The following is a 26,433-nucleotide window of genomic DNA, read 5'->3' as shown; positions in this document are numbered from 1 at the left end:
TTCCACATAAAATAACAGACATAGAGCTATAAAAAAGAGAGTAAAACGAAAACATAAAACATAGATAATACAGTGCATAAAAAGTATGAAGACTTTTGTGCCAATGTAGTCTTAAGTTCCAAGTAATCGATAGCAGCTCTTTAGAGGGTTGACCAGGGCCTCTACTATTCAGTTCTCAGACTTGTCCAGTCGACACATGAAACCATACATCAGTTGTCTCAGGAGTGCCTTACAGGTTGGTACGTGCTTAGACAGAAACAACTGACCAGCACTATGCCACCTAGGCACATTAAGTAGCAATCTAAAAGCATCATTGAAACCATACATCAGTTGTCTCAGGATTGCCTTACAGGTTGGTACGTGCTTAGACACAAACAACTGACTAGCACTATGCCACCTTGGCACATTAAGTAGCAATCTAAAAGCATCATTGTAGGCTACTTTCAGTATCTGTATACTCCTTTACCTGTACATAGACCACAAATGAGCAGTGTACAATGGTGTTATGTAGGTTCTAAACAGGGAACATTTAACTGAATCTGAGCACATAGAAAACGTCCTTAATAACATACTGGCCTGAGAATATATTTGACAGCGCTGTTGATACATATCGTTGTCATCTGTCCAATCATCACAAATGACATGTCCCAGATATTTTATTTCCTCACAAACACCAAGGGGACTGCCAGATAAATAAAAGGTAGGGAAGGTTAATTTCCTGTCCTGATTACTTCTGACTATCATTATGTGGCTTTTCTTTGCATTATATTTTATATCATGATCTAAGCCATACTGAGAGCACACCCATAGCATCTGTTGCAACAGGCTGAGTGGAACCAGATTATCTGCGTACATCAGATGATTGACAATAGATTCACCAACAAGACAGCCTGTATTTGTCTTATTCAGCTGGCTTGATAAGTCGTCTATATCCATATTAAACAAAAAGGGAAATCAAATTCCTCCTTGTCGAACTCCGTTACCAACATGGAAAGGAGCTGATACAACATTGTCCCATTTGAAATGAAAAGTTTGATTGGCATACCAGAACACCAAAATCCTCACAAGAGGTTTAGGGAAACCTCTCGCTATTAGCTTCATAAACAGTTTTTCATGACAAATTCGATCCAAAGCTTTGTAAGCATCAATAAAGCATAAAAATACAGATGAATTAAGACTTGTGTACCTGAGACAATCTCCTTCAGAGCATAGATACAGAGATCAGTACCATGTTTTCTTTTAAAACCAAACTGATTTTCTGCAGTCAGAATATACATTTGCAATTTCAATCAAATAATTCTCTCAAACACTTTAGACAAGATACTGGCCAATGCAATGGGTCGATAGTTGTCTATGCTGTTCAGTTTACCAGCCTTATCTTTAACAACAGGCACTAACAGTACTGACATAATAGAGTTCGGTAGAACACCATGAACCATAATTCCAGTGAGACACATGGCTAGAAATGGACTGAGTCTATAACTGGCATTTTTTAGATGCTCTGCAGAAATGCAATCCATACCACAAGCTTTGTTGTTGTCTAGCATGTGGATGGCATCATAAATATCTACTGATCTAACTATCAAGTCTGCAGAGATACCTTTATATTGATTATCAATTCTCACTGTGTTACTTTTAACACAATTAAATAGTTTACTGTAGTGCTCATGCCATAGATCAGCAATCTTCTCTGGACAACTAACCCCTTTGATATCAGAAGGGAGGGGAGTTCTGTTATTATTTATGATCTTGACCTCCTTCCAGAAGTCAGTAAGATTGTTATTCTGCATCTTTCTGGCCAGCGAGTCTGCTCTCATTGTGTTTTCATTTCTCTTAATGAAACGAGTGCATATTTAAATCTAGCATTTGTGAGGTTTTTGTTATCAAGCAGCACTCTCTGTCTGGGTCTGCCTGCCTCTGACCAGACTCTAAAGGCTTCTCTAGCAGCAGCATGTTGCTCAGACACAAACTCATTCCAGACAGGCCGTGCGTTAGGGACCTTACTCTTGTGATTAATAAAACCTTCACTGAAAGCATAAAGACATTTGACAATATCATCATACATGGCACAGAGCTTTTCAGCATGATGTTTATCCTTGCAGTTCATATCCGTGCACATTAGGGCATCCCTAGAAAATGCAACATCACTATGTAAGCTGTCAGTTAATAGAGAATATCTGTGCATAACCTCTTTGGTCAATTTTGACCAGTCCAGTTTTCTTGGGGGGCCAGCAACAAGGGTACACTCTCAACATTTAGCAGCATAGCAACTGGTATGTGATCAGTGGTGGCCAGCCCATAACACATCTCTATACTTTCCAGTGAGTCATGAGCATCGGCTGTGGTTACAATATGGTCTAGCCAGGAAGTTGTGTGCCACGTTTCACTTATATAGGTAAAACTTGTATCAGGCAATAACGCTTGATATAATTAATTTAGTTTCATTACAGAACTGCTGCAGATGTTGTGCGAATAAACACTTATCTGACATGTCAGCATTAAAATCACCCATGACATAGACACAACATGAACTATTGTCCTCTATGAAGGACTGAATAAAAGCTAACCTGTTCTGAAATTCATCCTCATGGTCATAGGATTCATATGGTGTGTACACATTTACAATAGTACATTTATTTTCATTGTGATTAAACTCCAACCCAATAGCCCAGTCAACGTTAAGCCACACCACCTTTACCGTTGGGTCATATTTTATGTTCCACAGTATAGCTACACCACCAGCTATCCTCCCACAAACCATTCTCATGCTGAGATCGGTAGTGGACTCTCCAGCACCATGAAAGTTCTTGTGTAGGGAGTTCAATTTGTCCAGATCTTGCTTGGTCATCCAGGTTTCTTGAAGGCAGACAATGTTACTCTCGTCCAGCAATGTGTCCACCACCAAACGTCTTGATCTATCAGCAGCAGTATGTCCTACTCGGTGGCCACGAGCGTTGTAGGATACAACCCGCATTAATGATCTACCACGGACCCATCAGGGCAGCTGGCCGGTGTGTCTGTCTCCCTGGTCTCTACATATAGGCCTACATTAATCCCAGCATCATGACTGAGCTGAAGCTCGGTACCCTGAGAGCTGGGGGTATTCTCTGGTCGAGCTTTTTTGAAAGTATAGACCAAGGGTAATTACCAAACCACAACTGTCCCACCATTACCCATATGTGGCGCTACATTCCACGCCCTAAAGCACAAAGGCTTTCTGGAATGGATAGGCTAACCAAGCCCCCTCCCTTCACTCCTTGAGTTGAAATAAAGGCCCTTGTGGATCCTGGTGGTATTATATTTCAGATTTGGTATCCCATTGGTAATTCTGCAGCATAGATTTTTCTATACAGTTCCAATTTGTCAAGAATATACATTTTTCAATGGTTCGCAATGTTTGGAGGAATCCGCCATTACTGCTTGCAGTTATATTTATTATTATTATTCTTAGGACTGGGTGTCTATGGCAGCCCCCATAAGCGCTTGGTCGAAAGTTGTGAAATTTGGCACACTCATTGGGGACAGTCCCATGGTCCAATTCACAAAGTTTCATGTCCCATACTATGGCACTTTAGCGCCACCAATGGGTCAAAGTTGGAGTTGTGTTTACACACGCAACTTTTGAACCGTATGTCCTATTTTCAAAAATGAGGTACCATTGGATTCCCTGGATCAAGCCGAGTGCAATGCACACCATGGCGTCAATTTCCGGTTATATAGATTTTCCGCTATTTCCGGTTTTATCAAAAACCTCTGAAAGCCTACTCCTCCTACAATTTTTGTCAAATCTTCTTCAAAATTACCAGATATGCTCTTCAGACCAAGCCGCACAAAGGTTATGGTAGAGCATTTTGATCCCCACAACCGTTTGTCCGTGAGAGCCAATCAAAATCAGCAGAATAGACACCAAACAGGAAGTGAAGTCATATCTCAGCAGTTGTATGAGGCAGTGACACCAAATTTGATATGCCTACTCGGAACCTTATTTTGAGTATGTCCTCCAAAGATTGTGTCATGTGACTAAAAGGGGGCGTGGCCGAAAGCATAAACGTGTTTTGGCTAATAACTGTTGAAGTGTTTACCTAAATGAAGTAATTTATTTGTCTGTTGGTGTCTTGTGAGATATAATGCTTGACCATCGATAATATTTCATAACAACCGAATTGACGCGGCCGCCATTTTGGATTTTATGGAAAAGTGTAAAAACCTTTTAAACGCCCCAAATGTTGTCCAATGTTTACTAAATTTGGCACAGATGATCTTCAGACCAAGCTTCACAAAGGTGTCAGATGGATTTTCTATTTTCGAAACCGTTTGTTTGGTAGAGACTATCAAAGGCGCCGGCGAAGCCGCGAAAGACACGTGAGAGCGTAACTCAGCAACCATTTGTGCGATTGTCACCAAACTTGGGTTCCATCGTTCCCACGAGGAGCAGAGGAGGTCTGTGGTGTTTTACCAGAAATAAAAAAACACTTTGAACACTCACTACTTTGGAACGCAAACAGATATTTCAACCAAACTTGGCGTGTTGCATGAGTGCAACAGGTTGTTGTGACTTAATTGTTGCGCAAGTGCTATGGAGGCCATGTCCTGCTCTGGACTGCTTGGCCCCTCCATTGCTGCTTGCAGCTATATTTAGGGGCCAAGCAGCGAAGCTGCGAGGCACCTATTGTTATTGTTAGTATTATTATTATTATTATTCTTCTTAGGACTGGGTGTCTATGGCAGCCCCCATAAGCGCTTGGTCGAAAGTTGTGAAATTTGGCACACTCATTGGGGACAGTCCCCTGGTCCAATTCACAAAGTTTCATGTCCCATACTTGGGCACTCTAGCGCCACCAACGGGTCAAAGTTGGACTTGTGTTTACACACGCAACTTTTGAACCGTATGACCTATTTTCAAAAATGAGGTACTATTGGATTCCCTGGATCAAGCCGAGTTCAATGCACACCATGGCGTCAATTTCCGGTTATATAGATTTTCCGCTATTTCCGGTTTTATCAAAAACCTCTGAAAGCCTACTCCTCCTACAATTTTTGTCAAATCTTCTTCAAAATTACCAGATATGCTCTTCAGACCAAGCCGCACAAAAGTTATGGTAGAGCATTTTGATCCCCACAACCGTTTGTCCGTGAGAGCCAATCAAAATCAGCAGAATAGACACCAAACAGGAAGTGAAGTCATATCTCAGCAGTTGTATGAGGCAGTGACACCAAATTTGATATGCCTACTCGGAACCTTATTTTGAGTATGTCCTCCAAAGATTGTGTCATGTGACTAAAAGGGGGCGTGGCCGAAAGCATAAACGTGTTTTGGCTAATAACTGTTGAAGTGTTTACCTTAATGAAGTAATTTATTTGTCTGTTGGTGTCTTGTGAGATATAATGCTTGACCATCGATAATATTTCATAACAACCGAATTGACGCGGCCGCCATTTTGGATTTTATGGAAAAGTGTAAAAACCTTTTAAACGCCCCAAATGTTGTCCAATGTTTACTAAATTTTGCACAGATGATCTTCAGACCAAGCTTCACAAAGGTGTCAGATGGATTTTCCATTTTCGAAACCGTTTGTTTGGTAGAGACTATCAAAGGCGCCGGCGAAGCCGCGAAAGACACGTGAGAGCGTAACTCAGCAACCATTTGTGCGATTGTCACCAAACTTGGGTTCCATCGTTCCCACGAGGAGCAGAGGAGGTCTGTGGTGTTTTACCAGAAAGAAAAAAACACTTTGAACACTCACTACTTTGGAACGCAAACAGATATTTCAACCAAACTTGGCGTGTTGCATGAGTGCAACAGGTTGTTGTGACTTAATTGTTGCGCAAGTTCTATGGAGGCCATGTCCTGCTCTGGACTGCTTGGCCCCTCCATTGCTGCTTGCAGCTATATTTAGGGGCCAAGCAGCGAAGCTGCGAGGCACCTATTGTTATTGTTAGTATTATTATTATTATTATTCTTAGGACTGGGTGTCTATGGCAGCCCCCATAAGCGCTTGGTCGAAAGTTGTGAAATTTGGCACACTCATTGGGGACAGTCCCATGGTCCAATTCACAAAGTTTCATGTCCCATACTATGGCACTTTAGCGCCACCAATGGGTCAAAGTTGGAGTTGTGTTTACACACGCAACTTTTGAACCGTATGTCCTATTTTCAAAAATGAGGTACCATTGGATTCCCTGGATCAAGCCGAGTGCAATGCACACCATGGCGTCAATTTCCGGTTATATAGATTTTCCGCTATTTCCGGTTTTATCAAAAACCTCTGAAAGCCTACTCCTCCTACAATTTTTGTCAAATCTTCTTCAAAATTACCAGATATGCTCTTCAGACCAAGCCGCACAAAGGTTATGGTAGAGCATTTTGATCCCCACAACCGTTTGTCCGTGAGAGCCAATCAAAATCAGCAGAATAGACACCAAACAGGAAGTGAAGTCATATCTCAGCAGTTGTATGAGGCAGTGACACCAAATTTGATATGCCTACTCGGAACCTTATTTTGAGTATGTCCTCCAAAGATTGTGTCATGTGACTAAAAGGGGGCGTGGCCGAAAGCATAAACGTGTTTTGGCTAATAACTGTTGAGGTGTTTACCTTAATGAAGTAATTTATTTGTCTGTTGGTGTCTTGTGAGATATAATGCTTGACCATCGATAATATTTCATAACAACCGAATTGACGCGGCCGCCATTTTGGATTTTATGGAAAAGTGTAAAAACCTTTTAAACGCCCCAAATGTTGTCCAATGTTTACTAAATTTGGCACAGATGATCTTCAGACCAAGCTTCACAAAGGTGTCAGATGGATTTTCTATTTTCGAAACCGTTTGTTTGGTAGAGACTATCAAAGGCGCCGGTGAAGCCGCGAAAGACACGTGAGAGCGTAACTCAGCAACCATTTGTGCGATTGTCACCAAACTTGGGTTCCATCGTTCCCACGAGGAGCAGAGGAGGTCTGTGGTGTTTTACCAGAAAGAAAAAAACACTTTGAACACTCACTACTTTGGAACGCAAACAGATATTTCAACCAAACTTGGCGTGTTGCATGAGTGCAACAGGTTGTTGTGACTTAATTGTTGCGCAAGTGCTATGGAGGCCATGTCCTGCTCTGGACTGCTTGGCCCCTCCATTGCTGCTTGCAGCTATATTTAGGGGCCAAGCAGCGAAGCTGCGAGGCACCTATTGTTATTGTTAGTATTATTATTATTATTATTCTTAGGACTGGGTGTCTATGGCAGCCCCCATAAGCGCTTGGTCGAAAGTTGTGAAATTTGGCACACTCATTGGGGACAGTCCCATGGTCCAATTCACAAAGTTTCATGTCCCATACTATGGCACTTTAGCGCCACCAATGGGTCAAAGTTGGAGTTGTGTTTACACACGCAACTTTTGAACCGTATGTCCTATTTTCAAAAATGAGGTACCATTGGATTCCCTGGATCAAGCCGAGTGCAATGCACACCATGGCGTCAATTTCCGGTTATATAGATTTTCCGCTATTTCCGGTTTTATCAAAAACCTCTGAAAGCCTACTCCTCCTACAATTTTTGTCAAATCTTCTTCAAAATTACCAGATATGCTCTTCAGACCAAGCCGCACAAAGGTTATGGTAGAGCATTTTGATCCCCACAACCGTTTGTCCGTGAGAGCCAATCAAAATCAGCAGAATAGACACCAAACAGGAAGTGAAGTCATATCTCAGCAGTTGTATGAGGCAGTGACACCAAATTTGATATGCCTACTCGGAACCTTATTTTGAGTATGTCCTCCAAAGATTGTGTCATGTGACTAAAAGGGGGCGTGGCCGAAAGCATAAACGTGTTTTGGCTAATAACTGTTGAAGTGTTTACCTAAATGAAGTAATTTATTTGTCTGTTGGTGTCTTGTGAGATATAATGCTTGACCATCGATAATATTTCATAACAACCGAATTGACGCGGCCGCCATTTTGGATTTTATGGAAAAGTGTAAAAACCTTTTAAACGCCCCAAATGTTGTCCAATGTTTACTAAATTTGGCACAGATGATCTTCAGACCAAGCTTCACAAAGGTGTCAGATGGATTTTCTATTTTCGAAACCGTTTGTTTGGTAGAGACTATCAAAGGCGCCGGCGAAGCCGCGAAAGACACGTGAGAGCGTAACTCAGCAACCATTTGTGCGATTGTCACCAAACTTGGGTTCCATCGTTCCCACGAGGAGCAGAGGAGGTCTGTGGTGTTTTACCAGAAATAAAAAAACACTTTGAACACTCACTACTTTGGAACGCAAACAGATATTTCAACCAAACTTGGCGTGTTGCATGAGTGCAACAGGTTGTTGTGACTTAATTGTTGCGCAAGTGCTATGGAGGCCATGTCCTGCTCTGGACTGCTTGGCCCCTCCATTGCTGCTTGCAGCTATATTTAGGGGCCAAGCAGCGAAGCTGCGAGGCACCTATTGTTATTGTTAGTATTATTATTATTATTATTATTCTTAGGACTGGGTGTCTATGGCAGCCCCCATAAGCGCTTGGTCGAAAGTTGTGAAATTTGGCACACTCATTGGGGACAGTCCCATGGTCCAATTCACAAAGTTTCATGTCCCATACTATGGCACTTTAGCGCCACCAATGGGTCAAAGTTGGAGTTGTGTTTACACACGCAACTTTTGAACCGTATGTCCTATTTTCAAAAATGAGGTACCATTGGATTCCCTGGATCAAGCCGAGTGCAATGCACACCATGGCGTCAATTTCCGGTTATATAGATTTTCCGCTATTTCCGGTTTTATCAAAAACCTCTGAAAGCCTACTCCTCCTACAATTTTTGTCAAATCTTCTTCAAAATTACCAGATATGCTCTTCAGACCAAGCCGCACAAAGGTTATGGTAGAGCATTTTGATCCCCACAACCGTTTTTCCGTGAGAGCCAATCAAAATCAGCAGAATAGACACCAAACAGGAAATGAAGTATTATCTCAAAAGTTCTTTAAGGCAGTGACACCAAATTTGATATGCCTACTCGGAACCTTATTCTGAGTATGTCCTCCAAAAATGGTGTCATATGACTAAAAGGGGGCGTGGCTGGAAGCATAAACGTGTTTTGGCTAATAACTGTTGAAGTGTTTACCTCAATAAAGTAATTTCTTTGTCTGTTAATGTCTTGTGAGATATCAAGCTTGACCATCGATAATATTTCATAACAACCGAATTGACGCGGCCGCCATTTTGGATTTAATGGAAAAGTGTAAAAAACCTTTTACACGCCCCAAATTGTGTCATATGTTTACTAAGTTTGGCACAGATGATCTTCAGACCAAGCTTCACAAAGGTGTCAGACGGATTTTCCATTTTCAAAACCGTTTGTTCGGTAGAGACGATCAAAGGCGCCGGCGAAGCTGCGAAAGACACGTGAGAGCGTAACTCAGCAACCATTTGTGCGATTGTCACCAAACTTGGGTTCCATCGTTCCCACGAGGAGCAGAAGAGGCCTGTCGTGTTATACCAGAAAAAAAACACTTTGAACACTCACTACTTTGGAACTTAAACAGATATTTCAACCAAACTTGGTGTGTTGCATGAGTGCAACAGGTTGTTGTGACTTAATTGTTGCGCAAGTGCTATGGAGGCCATGTCTTGCTCTGGACTGCTTGGCCCCTCCATTGCTGCTTGCAGCTATATTTAGGGGCCAAGCAGCGAAGCTGCGAGGCACCTATTGTTATTGTTAGTATTATTATTATTATTATTATTCTTCTTAGGACTGGGTGTCTATGGCAGCCCCCATAAGCGCTTGGTCGAAAGTTGTGAAATTTGGCACACTCATTGGGGACAGTCCCCTGGTCCAATTCACAAAGTTTCATGTCCCATACTTGGGCACTCTAGCGCCACCAATGGGTCAAAGTTGGACTTGTGTTTACACACGCAACTTTTGAACCGTATGACCTATTTTCAAAAATGAGGTACTATTGGATTCCCTGGATCAAGCCGAGTTCAATGCACACCATGGCGTCAATTTCCGGTTATATAGATTTTCCGCTATTTCCGGTTTTATCAAAAACCTCTGAAAGCCTACTCCTCCTACAATTTTTGTCAAATCTTCTTCAAAATTACAAGATATGCTCTTCAGACCAAGCCGCACAAAAGTTATGGTAGAGCATTTTGATCCCCACAACCGTTTGTCCGTGAGAGCCAATCAAAATCAGCAGAATAGACACCAAACAGGAAGTGAAGTCATATCTCAGCAGTTGTATGAGGCAGTGACACCAAATTTGATATGCCTACTCGGAACCTTATTTTGAGTATGTCCTCCAAAGATTGTGTCATGTGACTAAAAGGGGGCGTGGCCGAAAGCATAAACGTGTTTTGGCTAATAACTGTTGAAGTGTTTACCTTAATGAAGTAATTTCTTTGTCTGTTGGTGTCTTGTGAGATATAATGCTTGACCATCGATAATATTTCATAACAACCGAATTGACGCGGCCGCCATTTTGGATTTTATGGAAAAGTGTAAAAACCTTTTAAACGCCCCAAATGTTGTCCAATGTTTACTAAATTTTGCACAGATGATCTTCAGACCAAGCTTCACAAAGGTGTCAGATGGATTTTCCATTTTCGAAACCGTTTGTTTGGTAGAGACTATCAAAGGCGCCGGCGAAGCCGCGAAAGACACGTGAGAGCGTAACTCAGCAACCATTTGTGCGATTGTCACCAAACTTGGGTTCCATCGTTCCCACGAGGAGCAGAGGAGGTCTGTGGTGTTTTACCAGAAAGAAAAAAACACTTTGAACACTCACTACTTTGGAACGCAAACAGATATTTCAACCAAACTTGGCGTGTTGCATGAGTGCAACAGGTTGTTGTGACTTAATTGTTGCGCAAGTGCTATGGAGGCCATGTCCTGCTCTGGACTGCTTGGCCCCTCCATTGCTGCTTGCAGCTATATTTAGGGGCCAAGCAGCGAAGCTGCGAGGCACCTATTGTTATTGTTAGTATTATTATTATTATTATTCTTAGGACTGGGTGTCTATGGCAGCCCCCATAAGCGCTTGGTCGAAAGTTGTGAAATTTGGCACACTCATTGGGGACAGTCCCATGGTCCAATTCACAAAGTTTCATGTCCCATACTATGGCACTTTAGCGCCACCAATGGGTCAAAGTTGGAGTTGTGTTTACACACGCAACTTTTGAACCGTATGTCCTATTTTCAAAAATGAGGTACCATTGGATTCCCTGGATCAAGCCGAGTGCAATGCACACCATGGCGTCAATTTCCGGTTATATAGATTTTCCGCTATTTCCGGTTTTATCAAAAACCTCTGAAAGCCTACTCCTCCTACAATTTTTGTCAAATCTTCTTCAAAATTACCAGATATGCTCTTCAGACCAAGCCGCACAAAGGTTATGGTAGAGCATTTTGATCCCCACAACCGTTTGTCCGTGAGAGCCAATCAAAATCAGCAGAATAGACACCAAACAGGAAGTGAAGTCATATCTCAGCAGTTGTATGAGGCAGTGACACCAAATTTGATATGCCTACTCGGAACCTTATTTTGAGTATGTCCTCCAAAGATTGTGTCATGTGACTAAAAGGGGGCGTGGCCGAAAGCATAAACGTGTTTTGGCTAATAACTGTTGAAGTGTTTACCTTAATGAAGTAATTTATTTGTCTGTTGGTGTCTTGTGAGATATAATGCTTGACCATCGATAATATTTCATAACAACCGAATTGACGCGGCCGCCATTTTGGATTTCATGGAAAAGTGTAAAAACCTTTTAAACGCCCCAAATGTTGTCCAATGTTTACTAAATTTGGCACAGATGATCTTCAGACCAAGCTTCACAAAGGTGTCAGATGGATTTTCCATTTTCGAAACCGTTTGTTTGGTAGAGACTATCAAAGGCGCCGGCGAAGCCGCGAAAGACACGTGAGAGCGTAACTCAGCAACCATTTGTGCGATTGTCACCAAACTTGGGTTCCATCGTTCCCACGAGGAGCAGAGGAGGTCTGTGGTGTTTTACCAGAAAGAAAAAAACACTTTGAACACTCACTACTTTGGAACGCAAACAGATATTTCAACCAAACTTGGCGTGTTGCATGAGTGCAACAGGTTGTTGTGACTTAATTGTTGCGCAAGTGCTATGGAGGCCATGTCCTGCTCTGGACTGCTTGGCCCCTCCATTGCTGCTTGCAGCTATATTTAGGGGCCAAGCAGCGAAGCTGCGAGGCACCTATTGTTATTGTTAGTATTATTATTATTATTATTCTTAGGACTGGGTGTCTATGGCAGCCCCCATAAGCGCTTGGTCGAAAGTTGTGAAATTTGGCACACTCATTGGGGACAGTCCCCTGGTCCAATTCACAAAGTTTCAGGTCCCATACTTGGGCACTCTAGCGCCACCAACGGGTCAAAGTTGGACTTGTGTTTACACACGCAACTTTTGAACCGTACGACCTATTTTCAAAAATGAGGTACTATTGGATTCCCTGGATCAAGCCGAGTTCAATGCACACCATGGCGTCAATTTCCGGTTATATAGATTTTCCGCTATTTCCGGTTTTATCAAAAACCTCTGAAAGCCTACTCCTCCTACAATTTTTGTCAAATCTTCTTCAAAATTACAAGATATGCTCTTCAGACCAAGCCGCACAAAAGTTATGGTAGAGCATTTTGATCCCCACAACCGTTTGTCCGTGAGAGCCAATCAAAATCAGCAGAATAGACACCAAACAGGAAGTGAAGTCATATCTCAGCAGTTGTATGAGGCAGTGACACCAAATTTGATATGCCTACTCGGAACCTTATTTTGAGTATGTCCTCCAAAGATTGTGTCATGTGACTAAAAGGGGGCGTGGCCGAAAGCATAAACGTGTTTTGGCTAATAACTGTTGAAGTGTTTACCTTAATGAAGTAATTTATTTGTCTGTTGGTGTCTTGTGAGATATAATGCTTGACCATCGATAATATTTCATAACAACCGAATTGACGCGGCCGCCATTTTGGATTTCATGGAAAAGTGTAAAAACCTTTTAAACGCCCCAAATGTTGTCCAATGTTTACTAAATTTGGCACAGATGATCTTCAGACCAAGCTTCACAAAGGTGTCAGATGGATTTTCCATTTTCGAAACCGTTTGTTCGGTAGAGACGATCAAAGGCGCCGGCGAAGCCGCGAAAGACACGTGAGAGCGTAACTCAGCAACCATTTGTGCGATTGTCACCAAACTTGGGTTCCATCGTTCCCACGAGGAGCAGAGGAGGTCTGTGGTGTTTTACCAGAAAGAAAAAAACACTTTGAACACTCACTACTTTGGAACGCAAACAGATATTTCAACCAAACTTGGCGTGTTGCATGAGTGCAACAGGTTGTTGTGACTTAATTGTTGCGCAAGTGCTATGGAGGCCATGTCCTGCTCTGGACTACTTGGCCCCTCCATTGCTGCTTGCAGCTATATTTAGGGGCCAAGCAGCGAAGCTGCGAGGCACCTATTGTTATTGTTAGTATTATTATTATTATTATTCTTAGGACTGGGTGTCTATGGCAGCCCCCATAAGCGCTTGGTCGAAAGTTGTGAAATTTGGCACACTCATTGGGGACAGTCCCATGGTCCAATTTACAAAGTTTCATGTCCCATACTATGGCACTTTAGCGCCACCAATGGGTCAAAGTTGGAGTTGTGTTTACACACGCAACTTTTGAACCGTATGTCCTATTTTCAAAAATGAGGTACCATTGGATTCCCTGGATCAAGCCGAGTGCAATGCACACCATGGCGTCAATTTCCGGTTATATAGATTTTCCGCTATTTCCGGTTTTATCAAAAACCTCTGAAAGCCTACTCCTCCTACAATTTTTGTCAAATCTTCTTCAAAATTACCAGATATGCTCTTCAGACCAAGCCGCACAAAGGTTATGGTAGAGCATTTTGATCCCCACAACCGTTTGTCCGTGAGAGCCAATCAAAATCAGCAGAATAGACACCAAACAGGAAGTGAAGTCATATCTCAGCAGTTGTATGAGGCAGTGACACCAAATTTGATATGCCTACTCGGAACCTTATTTTGAGTATGTCCTCCAAAGATTGTGTCATGTGACTAAAAGGGGGCATGGCCGAAAGCATAAACGTGTTTTGGCTAATAACTGTTGAAGTGTTTACCTTAATGAAGTAATTTATTTGTCTGTTGGTGTCTTGTGAGATATAATGCTTGACCATCGATAATATTTCATAACAACCGAATTGACGCGGCCGCCATTTTGGATTTTATGGAAAAGTGTAAAAACCTTTTAAACGCCCCAAATGTTGTCCAATGTTTACTAAATTTGGCACAGATGATCTTCAGACCAAGCTTCACAAAGGTGTCAGATGGATTTTCCATTTTCGAAACCGTTTGTTTGGTAGAGACTATCAAAGGCGCCGGCGAAGCCGCGAAAGACACGTGAGAGCGTAACTCAGCAACCATTTGTGCGATTGTCACCAAACTTGGGTTCCATCGTTCCCACGAGGAGCAGAGGAGGTCTGTGGTGTTTTACCAGAAAGAAAAAAACACTTTGAACACTCACTACTTTGGAACGCAAACAGATATTTCAACCAAACTTGGCGTGTTGCATGAGTGCAACAGGTTGTTGTGACTTAATTGTTGCGCAAGTGCTATGGAGGCCATGTCCTGCTCTGGACTGCTTGGCCCCTCCATTGCTGCTTGCAGCTATATTTAGGGGCCAAGCAGCGAAGCTGCGAGGCACCTATTGTTATTGTTAGTATTATTAGGATTCCTCCGTCAGGAGGAAACCTATTGTTATTGTTAGATTTATTATTATTATTATTATTCTTGTTCCATGGAAGTCAATGGCAGCACCTAGAACACTTCGACAACTTTTTGTGAAATTTGGCACACTCATTAAGGACAGTTGATTCTATACCTACACCAAGTTTTATGTCTCCCATTAGACCACTCCAGCGCCACCAACGGGTCAAAGTTGGACTTGTGTTTACACACGCAACTTTTGAACCGTATGACCCATTTTCAAAAATGAAGTACCATTGGATTCCCTGGTTCAAGCCGAGTTCAACGCACCCCATGGCGTCAATTTCCGGTTATATAGATTTTCCGCTACTTCCGGTTTTATCAAAAACCTTTGAAAGCCTACTCCTCCTACAATTTTTGTCATATCTTCTTCAAAGTTACCAGAGATGATCTTCAGACCAAGCCTCACAAAAGTTATCGAAAAGAATTTTGATCCTCACAACCGTTTGTCCGGTACAGCCAATCAAATTCATCAGAAAAGCCGCCAAACAGGATGTGAAGTCATGTCTCAGCAAATCTTTGAGATATCAACACGAAACTTGGTATATCGATGGAAGACACTACAACATGTTACCGTGTGCAAAGGCAACTTCATATCTCCAAAAATGATTGATATAAAGCAAATTGAACTTATCGCTAACGCTAAAATAATGCTTTACACATCAGCCAGTCAAAAACTGATACTCTGATTCAATCACAAGTTCATATGAAGACTCTTGAGAATGTTTATAACACAAATCTGTGAAAAAGTTGACTGTAAGATCAAATGTCGATTTTTGGTGAATATTTGAAACATGCTTGCTTGGCTAATTTCTAGCCAAATTTCCAATGAATGTCTCCCCTCCTCCTGCCCGCGCGTGCTCCACATCCTCACACACTAAGCCTCGGGCTTGGCAAGACGCACACGCAACATTTCAGGAGAGTGTGGGCTGACCAAGCCCCCACTCATTCCTTGGTTTCTAGCAAAGGCCTTGTGGATCTTGTAATCTTGGATCTCTTAACAAAAGCTGATCTTTTTAGTATTGCATTTCCGATTTTGTATGCAATGGTAAAAAGTTATACAAATCCTGAAACATTGATATATATATATATGTATTTATATATATATCAATCTTTATTTCAGACGCCAAGTTCCACATAAAATAACAGACAGAGCTATAAAAAAGAGAGTAAAACGAAAACATAAAACATAGATAATACAGTGCATAAAAAGTATGAAGACTTTTGTGCCAATGTAGTCTTAAGTTCCAAGTAATCGATAGCAGCTCTTTAGAGGGTTGACCAGAGCCTCTACTATTCAGTTCTCAGACTTGTCCAGTCGACACATGAAACCATACATCAGTTGTCTCAGGAGTGCCTTACAGGTTGGTACGTGCTTAGACAGAAACAACTGACCAGCACTATGCCACCTAGGCACATTAAGTAGCAATCTAAAAGCATCATTGAAACCATACATCAGTTGTCTCAGGATTGCCTTACAGGTTGGTACGTGCTTAGACACAAACAACTGACTAGCACTATGCCACCTTGGCACATTAAGTAGCAATCTAAAAGCACCATTGTAGGCTACTTTCAGTATCTGTATACTCCTTTACCTGTACATAGACCACAAATGAGCAGTGTACAATGGTGTTATGTAGGTTCTAAACAGGGAACATTAAACTGAATCTGAGCACATAGAAAACGTCCTTAATAACATACTGGCCTGAGAATATATTTTACAGCGCTGTTGATGCATATCGTTGTCATCTGTCCAATCATCAGAAATGACATGGCAGATATTTTATTTCCTCACAAACACCAAGGGGACTGCCAGATAAATAAAAGGTAGGGAAGGTTAATTCCCTGTCCTGATTACTTCTGACTATCATTATGTGGCTTTTCTTTGCATTATATTTTATATCATGATCTAAGCCATACTGAGAGCACACCCATAGCATCTGTTGCAACAGGCTGAGTGGAACCAGATAATCTGCGTACATCAGATGATTGACAATAGATTCACCAACAAGACAGCCTGTATTTGTCTTATTCAGCTGACTTGATAAGTCGTCCATATCCATATTAAACAAAAAGGGAAATCAAATTCCTCCTTGTCGAACTTCGTTACCAACATGGAAAGGAGCTGATACAACATTGTCCCATTTAACATGAAAAGTTTGATTGGCATACCAGAACACCAAAATCCTCACAAGAGGTTTAGGGACACCTCTCGCTATTAGCTTCATAAACAGTTTTTCATGACAAATTCGATCGAAAGCTTCGTAAGCATCAATAAAGCATAAAAATACAGATAAATTAAGACTTGTGTACCTGAGACAATCTCCTTCAGAGCATAGATACAGAGATCAGTACCATGTTTTCTTTTAAAACCAAACTGATTTTCTGCAGTCAGAATATACATTTCCAATTTCAATCAAATCATTCTCTCAAACACTTTAGACAAGATACTGGCCAATGCAATGGGTCGATAGTTGTCTATGCTGTTCAGTTTACCAGCCTTATCTTTAACAACAGGCACTAACAGTACTGACATAATAGAGTTCGGTAGAACACCATGAACCATAATTCCAGTCAGACACATGGCTAGAAATGGACTGAGTCTATAACTGGCATTTTTTAGATGCTCTGCAGAAATGCAATCCATACCACAAGCTTTGTTGTTGTCTAGCATGTGGATGGCATCATAAATATCTACTGATCTAACTATCAAGTCTGCAGAGATACCTTTATATTCATTATCAATTCTCACTGTGTTACTTTGAACACAATTAAATAGTTTACTGTAGTGCTCATGCCATAGATCAGCAATCTTCTCTGGACAACTAACCCCTTTGATATCAGAAGGGAGGGGAGTTCTGTTATTATTTATGATCTTGACCTCCTTTCAGAAGTCAGTAAGATTGTTATTCTGCATCTTTCTGGCCAGCGAGTCTGCTCTCATTGTGTTTTCATTTCTCTTAATGAAACGAGTGCATATTTAAATCTAGCATTTGTGAGGTTTTTGTTATCAAGCAGCACTCCCTGTCTGGGTCTGCCTGCCTCTGACCAGACTCTAAAGGCTTCTCTAGCAGCAGCATGTTGCTCAGACACAAACTCATTCCAGACAGGCCGTGCGTTAGGGACCTTACTCTTGTGATTAATAAAAGGTTCACTGGAAGCATAAAGACATTTGACAATATCATCATACATGGCACAGAGCTTTTCAGCATGATGTTTATCCTTGCAGTTCATATCCGTGCACATTAGGGCATCCCTAGAAAATGCAACATCACTATGTAAGCTGTCAGTTAATAGAGAATATCTGTGCATAACCTCTTTGGTCAATTTTGACCAGTCCAGTTTTCTTGGGGGGCCAGCAACAAGGGTACACTCTCAACATTTAGCAGCATAGCAACTGGTATGTGATCAGTGGTGGCCAGCCCATAACACATCTCTATACTTTCCAGTGAGTCATGAGCATCGGCTGTGGTTACAATATGGTCTAGCCAGGAAGTTGTGTGCCACGTTTCACTTATATAGGTAAAACTTGTATCAGGCAATAACGCTTGATATAATTAATTTAGTTTCATTACAGAACTGCTGCAGATGTTGTGCGAATAAACGCTTATCTGACATGTCAGCATTAAAATCACCCATGACATAGACACAACATGAACTATTGTCCTCTATGAAGGACTGAATAAAAGCTAACCTGTTCTGAAATTCATCCTCATGGTGATAGGATTCATATGGTGTGTACACATTTACAATAGTACATTTATTTTCATTGTGATTAAACTCCAACCCAATAGCCCAGTCAACGTTAAGCCAAACCACCTTTACCGTTGGGTCATATTTTATGTTCCACAGTATAGCTACACCACCAGCTATCCTCCCACAAACCATTCTCATGCTGAGATCGGTAGTGGACTCTCCAGCACCATGAAAGTTCTTGTGTAGGGAGTTCAATTTGTCCAGATCTTGCTTGGCCATCCAGGTTTCTTGAAGGCAGACAATGTCACTCTCGTCCAATAATGTGTCCACCACCAAACGTCTTGATCTATCAGCAGCAGTATGTCTTACTCGGAGGCCACGAGCGTTGTAGGATACAACCCGCATTAATGATCTACCACGGACCCATCAGAGCAGCTGGCCAGTGTGTCTGTCTCCCCGGTCTCTACATATAGGCCTACATTCATCCCAGCATCATGACTGAGCTGAAGCTCGGTACCCTGAGAACGGGGGGTATGCTCTGGTCGAGCTTTTTTGAAAGTATAGACCAAGGGTAATTACCACACCACAACTGTCCCACCATTACCCATAGGTGGCGCTACATTCCACGCCCTAAAGCACAAAGGCTTTCTGGAATGGATAGGCTAACCAAGCCCCCTCCCTTCACTCCTTGGGTTAAAATATAGGCCCTTGTGGATCTTGATGGTATTATATTTCAGATTTGGTATCCCATTGGTAATTCTGCAGCATAGATTTTTCTATACAGTTCCAATTTGTCAAGAATATACATTTTTCAATGGTTCGCAATGTTTGGAGGAATCCGCCATTACTGCTTGCAGTTATATTTATTATTATTATTCTTAGGACTGGGTGTCTATGGCAGCCCCCATAAGCGCTTGGTCGAAAGTTGTGAAATTTGGCACACTCATTGGGGACAGTTCCATGGTCCAATTCACAAAGTTTCATGTCCCATACTTGGGCACTCTAGCGCCACCAACGGGTCAAAGTTGGACTTGTGTTTACACACGCAACTTTTGAACCGTATGTCCTATTTTCAAAAATGAGGTACCATTGGATTCCCTGGATCAAGCCGAGTGCAATGCACACCATGGCGTCAATTTCCGGTTATATAGATTTTCCGCTATTTCCGGTTTTATCAAAAACCTCTGAAAGCCTACTCCTCCTACAATTTTTGTCAAATCTTCTTCAAAATTACCAGATATGCTCTTCAGACCAAGCCGCACAAAGGTTATGGTAGAGCATTTTGATCCCCACAACCGTTTTTCCGTGAGAGCCAATCAAAATCAGCAGAATAGACACCAAACAGGAAATGAAGTCTTATCTCAAAAGTTCTTTGAGGCAGTGACACCAAATTTGATACGCCTACTCAGAACCTTATTCTGAGTATGTCCTCCAAAAATGGTGTCATATGACTAAAAGGGGGCGTGGCTGGAAGCATAAACGTGTTTTGGCTAATAACTGTTGAAGTGTTTACCTCAATAAAGTAATTTCTTTGTCTGTTAATGTCTTGTGAGATATCAAGCTTGACCATCGATAATATTTCATAACAACCGAATTGACGCGGCCGCCATTTTGGATTTCATGGAAAAGTGTAAAAACCTTTTAAACACCCCAGATTTTGTCCAATGTTTACTAAATTTGGCACAGATGATCTTCAGACCAAGCTTCACAAAGGTGTCGGGATGGATTTTACATTTTCAAAACCGTTTGTTCGGTAGAGACGATCAAAGGCGCCGGCGAAGCCGCGAAAGACACGTGAGAGCGTAACTCAGCAACCATTTGTGCGATTGTCACCAAACTTGGCTTCCATCGTTCCCACGAGGAGCAGAGGAGGCCTGTGGTGTTATACCAGAAAAAAACACTTTGAACACTCACTACTTTGGAACGCAAACAGATATTTCAACCAAACTTGGTGTGTTGCATGAGTGCAACAGGTTGTTGTAACTTAATTGTTGCGCAAGTGCTATGGAGGCCATGTCTTGCTCTGGACTGCTTGGCCCCTCCATTGCTGCTTGCAGCTATATTCTTATTATTATTATTACACATTTGTCATGAGAGTCTATGGCAGCCCCAACCACATGGTCAGAAGTTGTGAAATTTGGCACACTCTTTGGGACCAGTCCCCTCCACCTTCACCAAGTTTCTTGTCTCCCATTCCAACCATCTAGCGCCACCAATGGGTCAAAGTTGGACTTGTGTTTACACATGCTACCTTTGAACCATATGCCCCAATGTCCAAAATGAGGTGTCGTTGGATTCCCTGGATCAAGACGAGTTCAACGCACACTATGAAGTCATACACAGTCATATAGAATCTCCGCCATTTTGAATGTTAAGGAGGAATGTTTTTTCGCTACTCCTCCTACAATTCTTTTCGAATCTTCTTCATAATTGCCACAGATGATCTTCAGACCAAACCTCACAAAAGTTATCGATTAGAATTTTTATCCTCACAAACGTTTGTCTGGTACAGCCAATCAAATTCAGCAACTGATACGGTTAAAGGGAAGTGAGGTCATATCTTAAGGTCCTACTCCTGCTACAAAATGTATCAAATATTCACCAACTCTAACACAGATTATCTTCAGACCACAATCACATTGACATATCAAAATAGGACTGAATTACAGCTGTTTAAACTTGGGACAAGTCTGACAACTGCTTGCCACAGGAAAATTCCTTATATTTTTACGCAGTCACTGAAATATGATTTCCAGCACTGAGAATAACTCACTAGGATAAATTGGTGTCCTGTCAACGTCAGAGGTTAAAATCCAGCCAAAGCTGACAAGCTTGTCATGTCTCTGATGATCTATTTAGCGAGACTATAAGCCACTGCAAAGAAAGCCAGGTAAACCGCAGTCACTAGATGTCGAACGTTTCTTCTGGGTCATCTGACCTGCTTGGCCACCATATTGCTGCTTGCAGCTATATTTGTTATTGATATCAGTTTAGAAAGATCAAATGGGATCTGGCACGGAGGCTGAAATGAACACACCTGCTAAACAACAGGGCTGTATCTGATTGAATCATCTTTACAAATACAATTGCATCTGTTGCCTTTAACTATATTTAATGAGAAATTAAAAGATGAAAACAGTACATCAATTCATTTTGTGCATGGGATTTTTGCAAAACATATTTTTGTCCCTATCTGTCAAAGTTTCTAAACAAACGGTTACTTTGTGAGTACTTTTCACTGAACATGCTTTAATATTCACTGTTAATATTCTCTACCTTGGATAATATTCACTATTTGTGTGGGTATTGTTTCCAGTGGTGACAGAGTGAATGTCAGACTGTTTAAACATTATTATACCATGGTCTGGGTGAAAACAGTTACATTTATTCATTTAGCAGGCGCTTTAATCCAAAGCAACTTCCAAGAGAGAGCTTTACAAAAGTGCATAGGTCACTGATCATAACACCGAGATATCCCCAAACATTGCGGGTAGCCAAACATAAAATATACAATGTGAAAAAAACAACAAAAATAAGTGCCAAAGGGAAGAACTAAAAGAGCATGTAGCTGAACAAGTTACAATTAAACAACATGAACCTCAAAAAAGTGCAAGAGTGTACCTGTAGGAAAGCAAGCAACAGTAAAAATATTTCACAGTGAGTACAATCATTATAAATCAGTTACAGCTAACCAAGAAGAGCAACAAGTCTCTAAGTAAGAGTCATTGTGATCCTGGAGGAATCTAACATCATGTCCAGCAAATCATTCCTAGGTACCGTTGTATTCCCGGAACAAGTGCGTCTTGAGCCTTTTCTTGAAGGTGGGGAGACAGTCAGTGTCTACTCCATTCTGATTGGCTGCAGGGGTGTCCATTATCCGGTGATATACGGACACCTACTACGTAGTTGCAGCAAACTGTCTGTTCACCGTTCTAAATCATTGCTCCAGCTACATAGTATATGAGCCTGTACAAAGTGTCTGAAATAAGTAACCATAACAACAGGGCAGTCAAAGCCTCCATTTACAATTTTGAAAGACTTTAACAAGCTAACTTGTATTTACAACAATGAGTTCAATATTTATTTTAACCTATTTGAAAAACGTTACTTTTCTGAATGTACTGTGTCAGTGTCGTGTAACCGCTCATCTCACATCCCATTCCCTATTCACCTCGCTAGTCAATCTACTTCAGACAGGCTGCGGCCAACACGACAGTGGCCACAAATCTACACATGGACGATTATTTTCTTCTTAAAAATCTTGATTTTATTTGGGGACAATGACATGGCTCGATAGCTGGCTAGTCTTGTTGTTAAACACACTGTCAAATTATGATTACTGTTTGGAGAATAGGTCAACTTTGATGCGGTCATCTCACATCCATTTGCTATTCAACTCGCTCCACAGGCTGTGGCCGTACTGTAACCTAGTACTAGTATATGGCCGATACTTTGTTCGTGAAAATCTTGATATTGATTTTGGGACAGTGACATGGCTGGGTAGCTTGCAATACCTCTTGTCAAACATACTGTAAAATTATATTTGCTGTTTGTCAACCTTACACAATGTTATTGCCTTTGAATCTTGCTAGCGTAACGTTAGCTTTAGGGCTAATAGCTCAGCCAAAGGAAAGCCGGTGTTGGTTCTATGAGCTGAGCGGACTAGAAATATCAGAGTTGGCTAACGTTAAATAACATTAGATAATATTTTTTGCAAAACGCGTGAAAACCTAAATTAATTTGTGCTGTCAAACGATTACAATATTTAATCGCATTAATGTCATAGTTAACTCGCGATTAATCGAAATTAATCACACATTTTTATCTATTCTAAATGTCCCTTGATTTCTTTTTGTCCCGTTATTTTTTCACATTTTAATGCTCTTATCAACATGGAAAAGTAAAAAACAACGGATTGCTTAGTGTAAGTGTTTTTTTATTTTTTATTTTAAACAACATTGTAATTGACTTTGACTAGGGGGCGGAGAATTCGCATCAGCTGTGTGCTTGGCCATCAAGTGGTATTTCAGACTGGACGTGCTGCGATGATAGCTTTTCACAATGACAAAACACGCAGATCACTTTGGTCTTGTCAATGGGACCATTTGGCAACTTATTTAAAGTAAACTGTCCATTCAGAATCTTATTGGCATCCATTTCGGCGTCTCGCGTTCGCCATCCACTCAAAACTTAAAGTTAGCCTACTACTCTCTAGCCAGCTCACAAGCCCAAACAAGTGTGTTGTTTTGTTTCCGGTCTAGCTAGATCCGGTGTAGTGTTGTCGTTTTTGCAACTTCAGTAGTTGTTGCAACAGCATGTGGAAAAAACTACAAAGTTTGCTAGGCCAAAAAGAATGTTAATCGTGTGATACAGAAATTGACACCGTTAATTTGGGTTTGCATTAAACTGACAGCACTAAAATTAATGTTTGTAAAAATAAATCGTTGATAAGTGACCATGGTATTCCATCAAGGTGTACAATATCACCTGATAATGGACGTCCGACACGCAGCAGAGGTGATATTCAGGTTTTATTATATGGCAACGACGGTCTGAGCGTTCTGATTGGCCAATGGGTAGTCATGCCAGCCGCGTATTGACCTCATTGCCGGTCTGCGGTCTGATAAGTATTATTATTGTATGGCAACGACAGTACGAGCACTCTGATTGGCTAATGGCTAGTTATGCCAGCCGCTTATTGACCTCATCGCCGGTCCATGGTCAGTCATCTTCAAAATGAGCGATATCGAGGAGTCAGCTGAGTTTTACTATCCAGACGATACTGAAAACATCAACAGCGACAAAGAAATTGTTAACTTTCTAAAAGAGTCTTTATTTGTGTTGAAATTAAAGCCATTTTAGCAGAACCGTGTTGTCCGCTTTCCATCAAAAGTAATTGTTGCCAGGCAACAACTGAAACACCCCGTGAGAAGATTTGAGAGCTAGCTACAATTAGCCTACCATTTATTTTCATTAACAAAATGAAAAGTGCTAAAAATGCCATATAATAAACAACTTACTAACCTCGACCGTTCGGTCATACCGGGAAATATCAAACCTTGCCTTTGCCGTATCAACCTCGCTATCGCTCTATCCGCTATCCGGTTCGCAGGCGACCCCGGCGCCGCATGAAGTCGAACACACCTAGTATTGCCCTCCTCTGACGTCATCTGCGGTCTGATACGGATACCAGACAAAGGCCGAATCCCGATACTCTTACCCCTACCCCTTCCCCCAAGCCCTTAGTTTTGCGCGTTTCCATGAGAGTAAGTGGTGTCCCAATACTCTTTTTGAGCTAGGGGTAGGGCTAAGACGAAGGGTTTTACACCCCTTAAAACCAAGTAACGTTGGGAGCTTACTTGAAACCTAGGGGTATTGCTATCGCCCGGTCGATACGTTCAAGCCTCAGTTTGATATTTCCCAGCATGACCTCACTCTCGGTTAGTAAGTAGTTAATATTTTAAACCTCTTCGGGCATTATCCCTCATATCTTGGCTATTTTTAGATGTGTCAAGCAGCAGATTAAAACAAATACATTAATAATTTGATACATGTAAAAACAAATAAGTAAGTTGGTGTTTGGTGGGGTACAGACTTGGGGTGTGATGGTGTCAGGCATTGTCAGGTTGTGGAATGTACAGTACATATGTTACAAACCAATATAGAGGCATTCAATTGAAAGAACATGCAAATGATGCATAGTAATGGTTTGTGTTTTGTTCCCCACAGGCCTTGTATAACTCAATCAAGAATGAGAAGCTGGAATGGGCCATGTAAGTTTTCTAACACTTTACAGTATCTTGAATTATGACAATAAGCTTTCCTCCTCCCATACATACAGGCTTTTGAGTTAAACAAATGTATAGAATTGTTTTTGAAGTTGTTTTATGTTTGTTAATTATTTATAGGAAATGGCATGAGACCTGATTACTAGCATACACTGAGCATCAGTTTACCAGTTAAAAGAGCACGCCCGAAATGTGATCTCATTAATAAACTTTGTTTTGGTTGGGTTCATGTAATTATGTTAGACATCCATTATTTGTTTTCTGTACCTTGTGAAAATGTCTTGAAAATGAATAGGCGTCAGAGTTGATTATCTAGTTGATGTCACATGATTAGGCAGAGGACATACTCAAAATAATAGGCTAGCTGAGAAAACAAGTAATACATAAGACGGTGACAAATACATTTACAATTTAACATATTCCTGAATATTCTTTGTTAATTGAATTTTGACCCATTTACCATAAATCAGACCATTTCTATGTTTTGTGTTTCCCGAAAGGGGTTTGTGCAAACTTGTGTTATAGACAGCTAAATTATTGGATGCGTGAGAAAAAAACATCACATTAGAGTGACAATCTGTCTCCAGGATAATGGTAATACAGAAAGAAGCTGTCATATTGTGTCATAGGTAATCTACTAAATTACGGCTTGCCTACAATTTACACCCCGTTCATGCTACAAAAGGCCAATGGGGATTTCAAAGGGCAACTTTACAACTGACATGTTTGAGGGAAATTATTTAAAATTCCAGCTTTAAAGCGACAGACGAACCAGCCTTAAAGTTCCAGATAGAACCAAGAGCTGTCAGTTAAACTAGGGCATAACATAATGTTTTTCTTTAAAGGGGTAATTGATTGCAAAACTGATTTTACCTTGTCATATTTGTATAACGACAGTTCTGTGGGTAAAATGAACATACAGTGAATATCAAAGTCCATTAACACCTCTTTCCTATGCAAATCTCAAAAAGAAGACATTTGGCTGTAAAACGCTAGCTTTTCAACAAAGCCACCGGTGTAACGTAGGACAGGGGACCGCCCTTTTTGGCTCTGGTCTGTATCTTTGTCACGCCCCAAAATGTACATCCAGACCAGCCTGAGGTAGCATCTATCTCCGATACTAGTTTAGCTGCGCGCTGCTCTGTGTAGGCTACTTATAAGGAATTACAAA

General features: G+C 41.2%; 1 protein-coding gene across 7 annotated transcripts in view; it reads left to right on the top strand.

Moving 5' to 3' along the window:
* The window catches only part of psd3l (pleckstrin and Sec7 domain containing 3, like), a 288,227-nt gene that overhangs the window by 204,709 nt on the left and 57,085 nt on the right, over positions 1 to 26,433 (top strand). For all 7 annotated transcript variants that reach the window (XR_006955809.1, XM_047017245.1, XM_047017244.1 and 4 more), the window contains exon 10: positions 25,204 to 25,247. Coding sequence is in view for 6 of the 7 variants with exons in the window: in XM_047017245.1 (XP_046873201.1) it covers positions 25,204 to 25,247 (44 nt within the window). In the remaining variant the exon portion in view is untranslated. The remainder of the gene's footprint in view (positions 1 to 25,203; positions 25,248 to 26,433) is intronic.

This window comes from Hypomesus transpacificus, unplaced genomic scaffold (assembly GCF_021917145.1).
Source record: "Hypomesus transpacificus isolate Combined female unplaced genomic scaffold, fHypTra1 scaffold_51, whole genome shotgun sequence".
Classification (NCBI taxonomy): Eukaryota; Metazoa; Chordata; class Actinopteri; order Osmeriformes; family Osmeridae; genus Hypomesus; species Hypomesus transpacificus.
The sequence above is the reverse complement of the archived record's forward strand: the minus strand, read 5'-3'. Positions and strand labels throughout refer to the sequence as shown.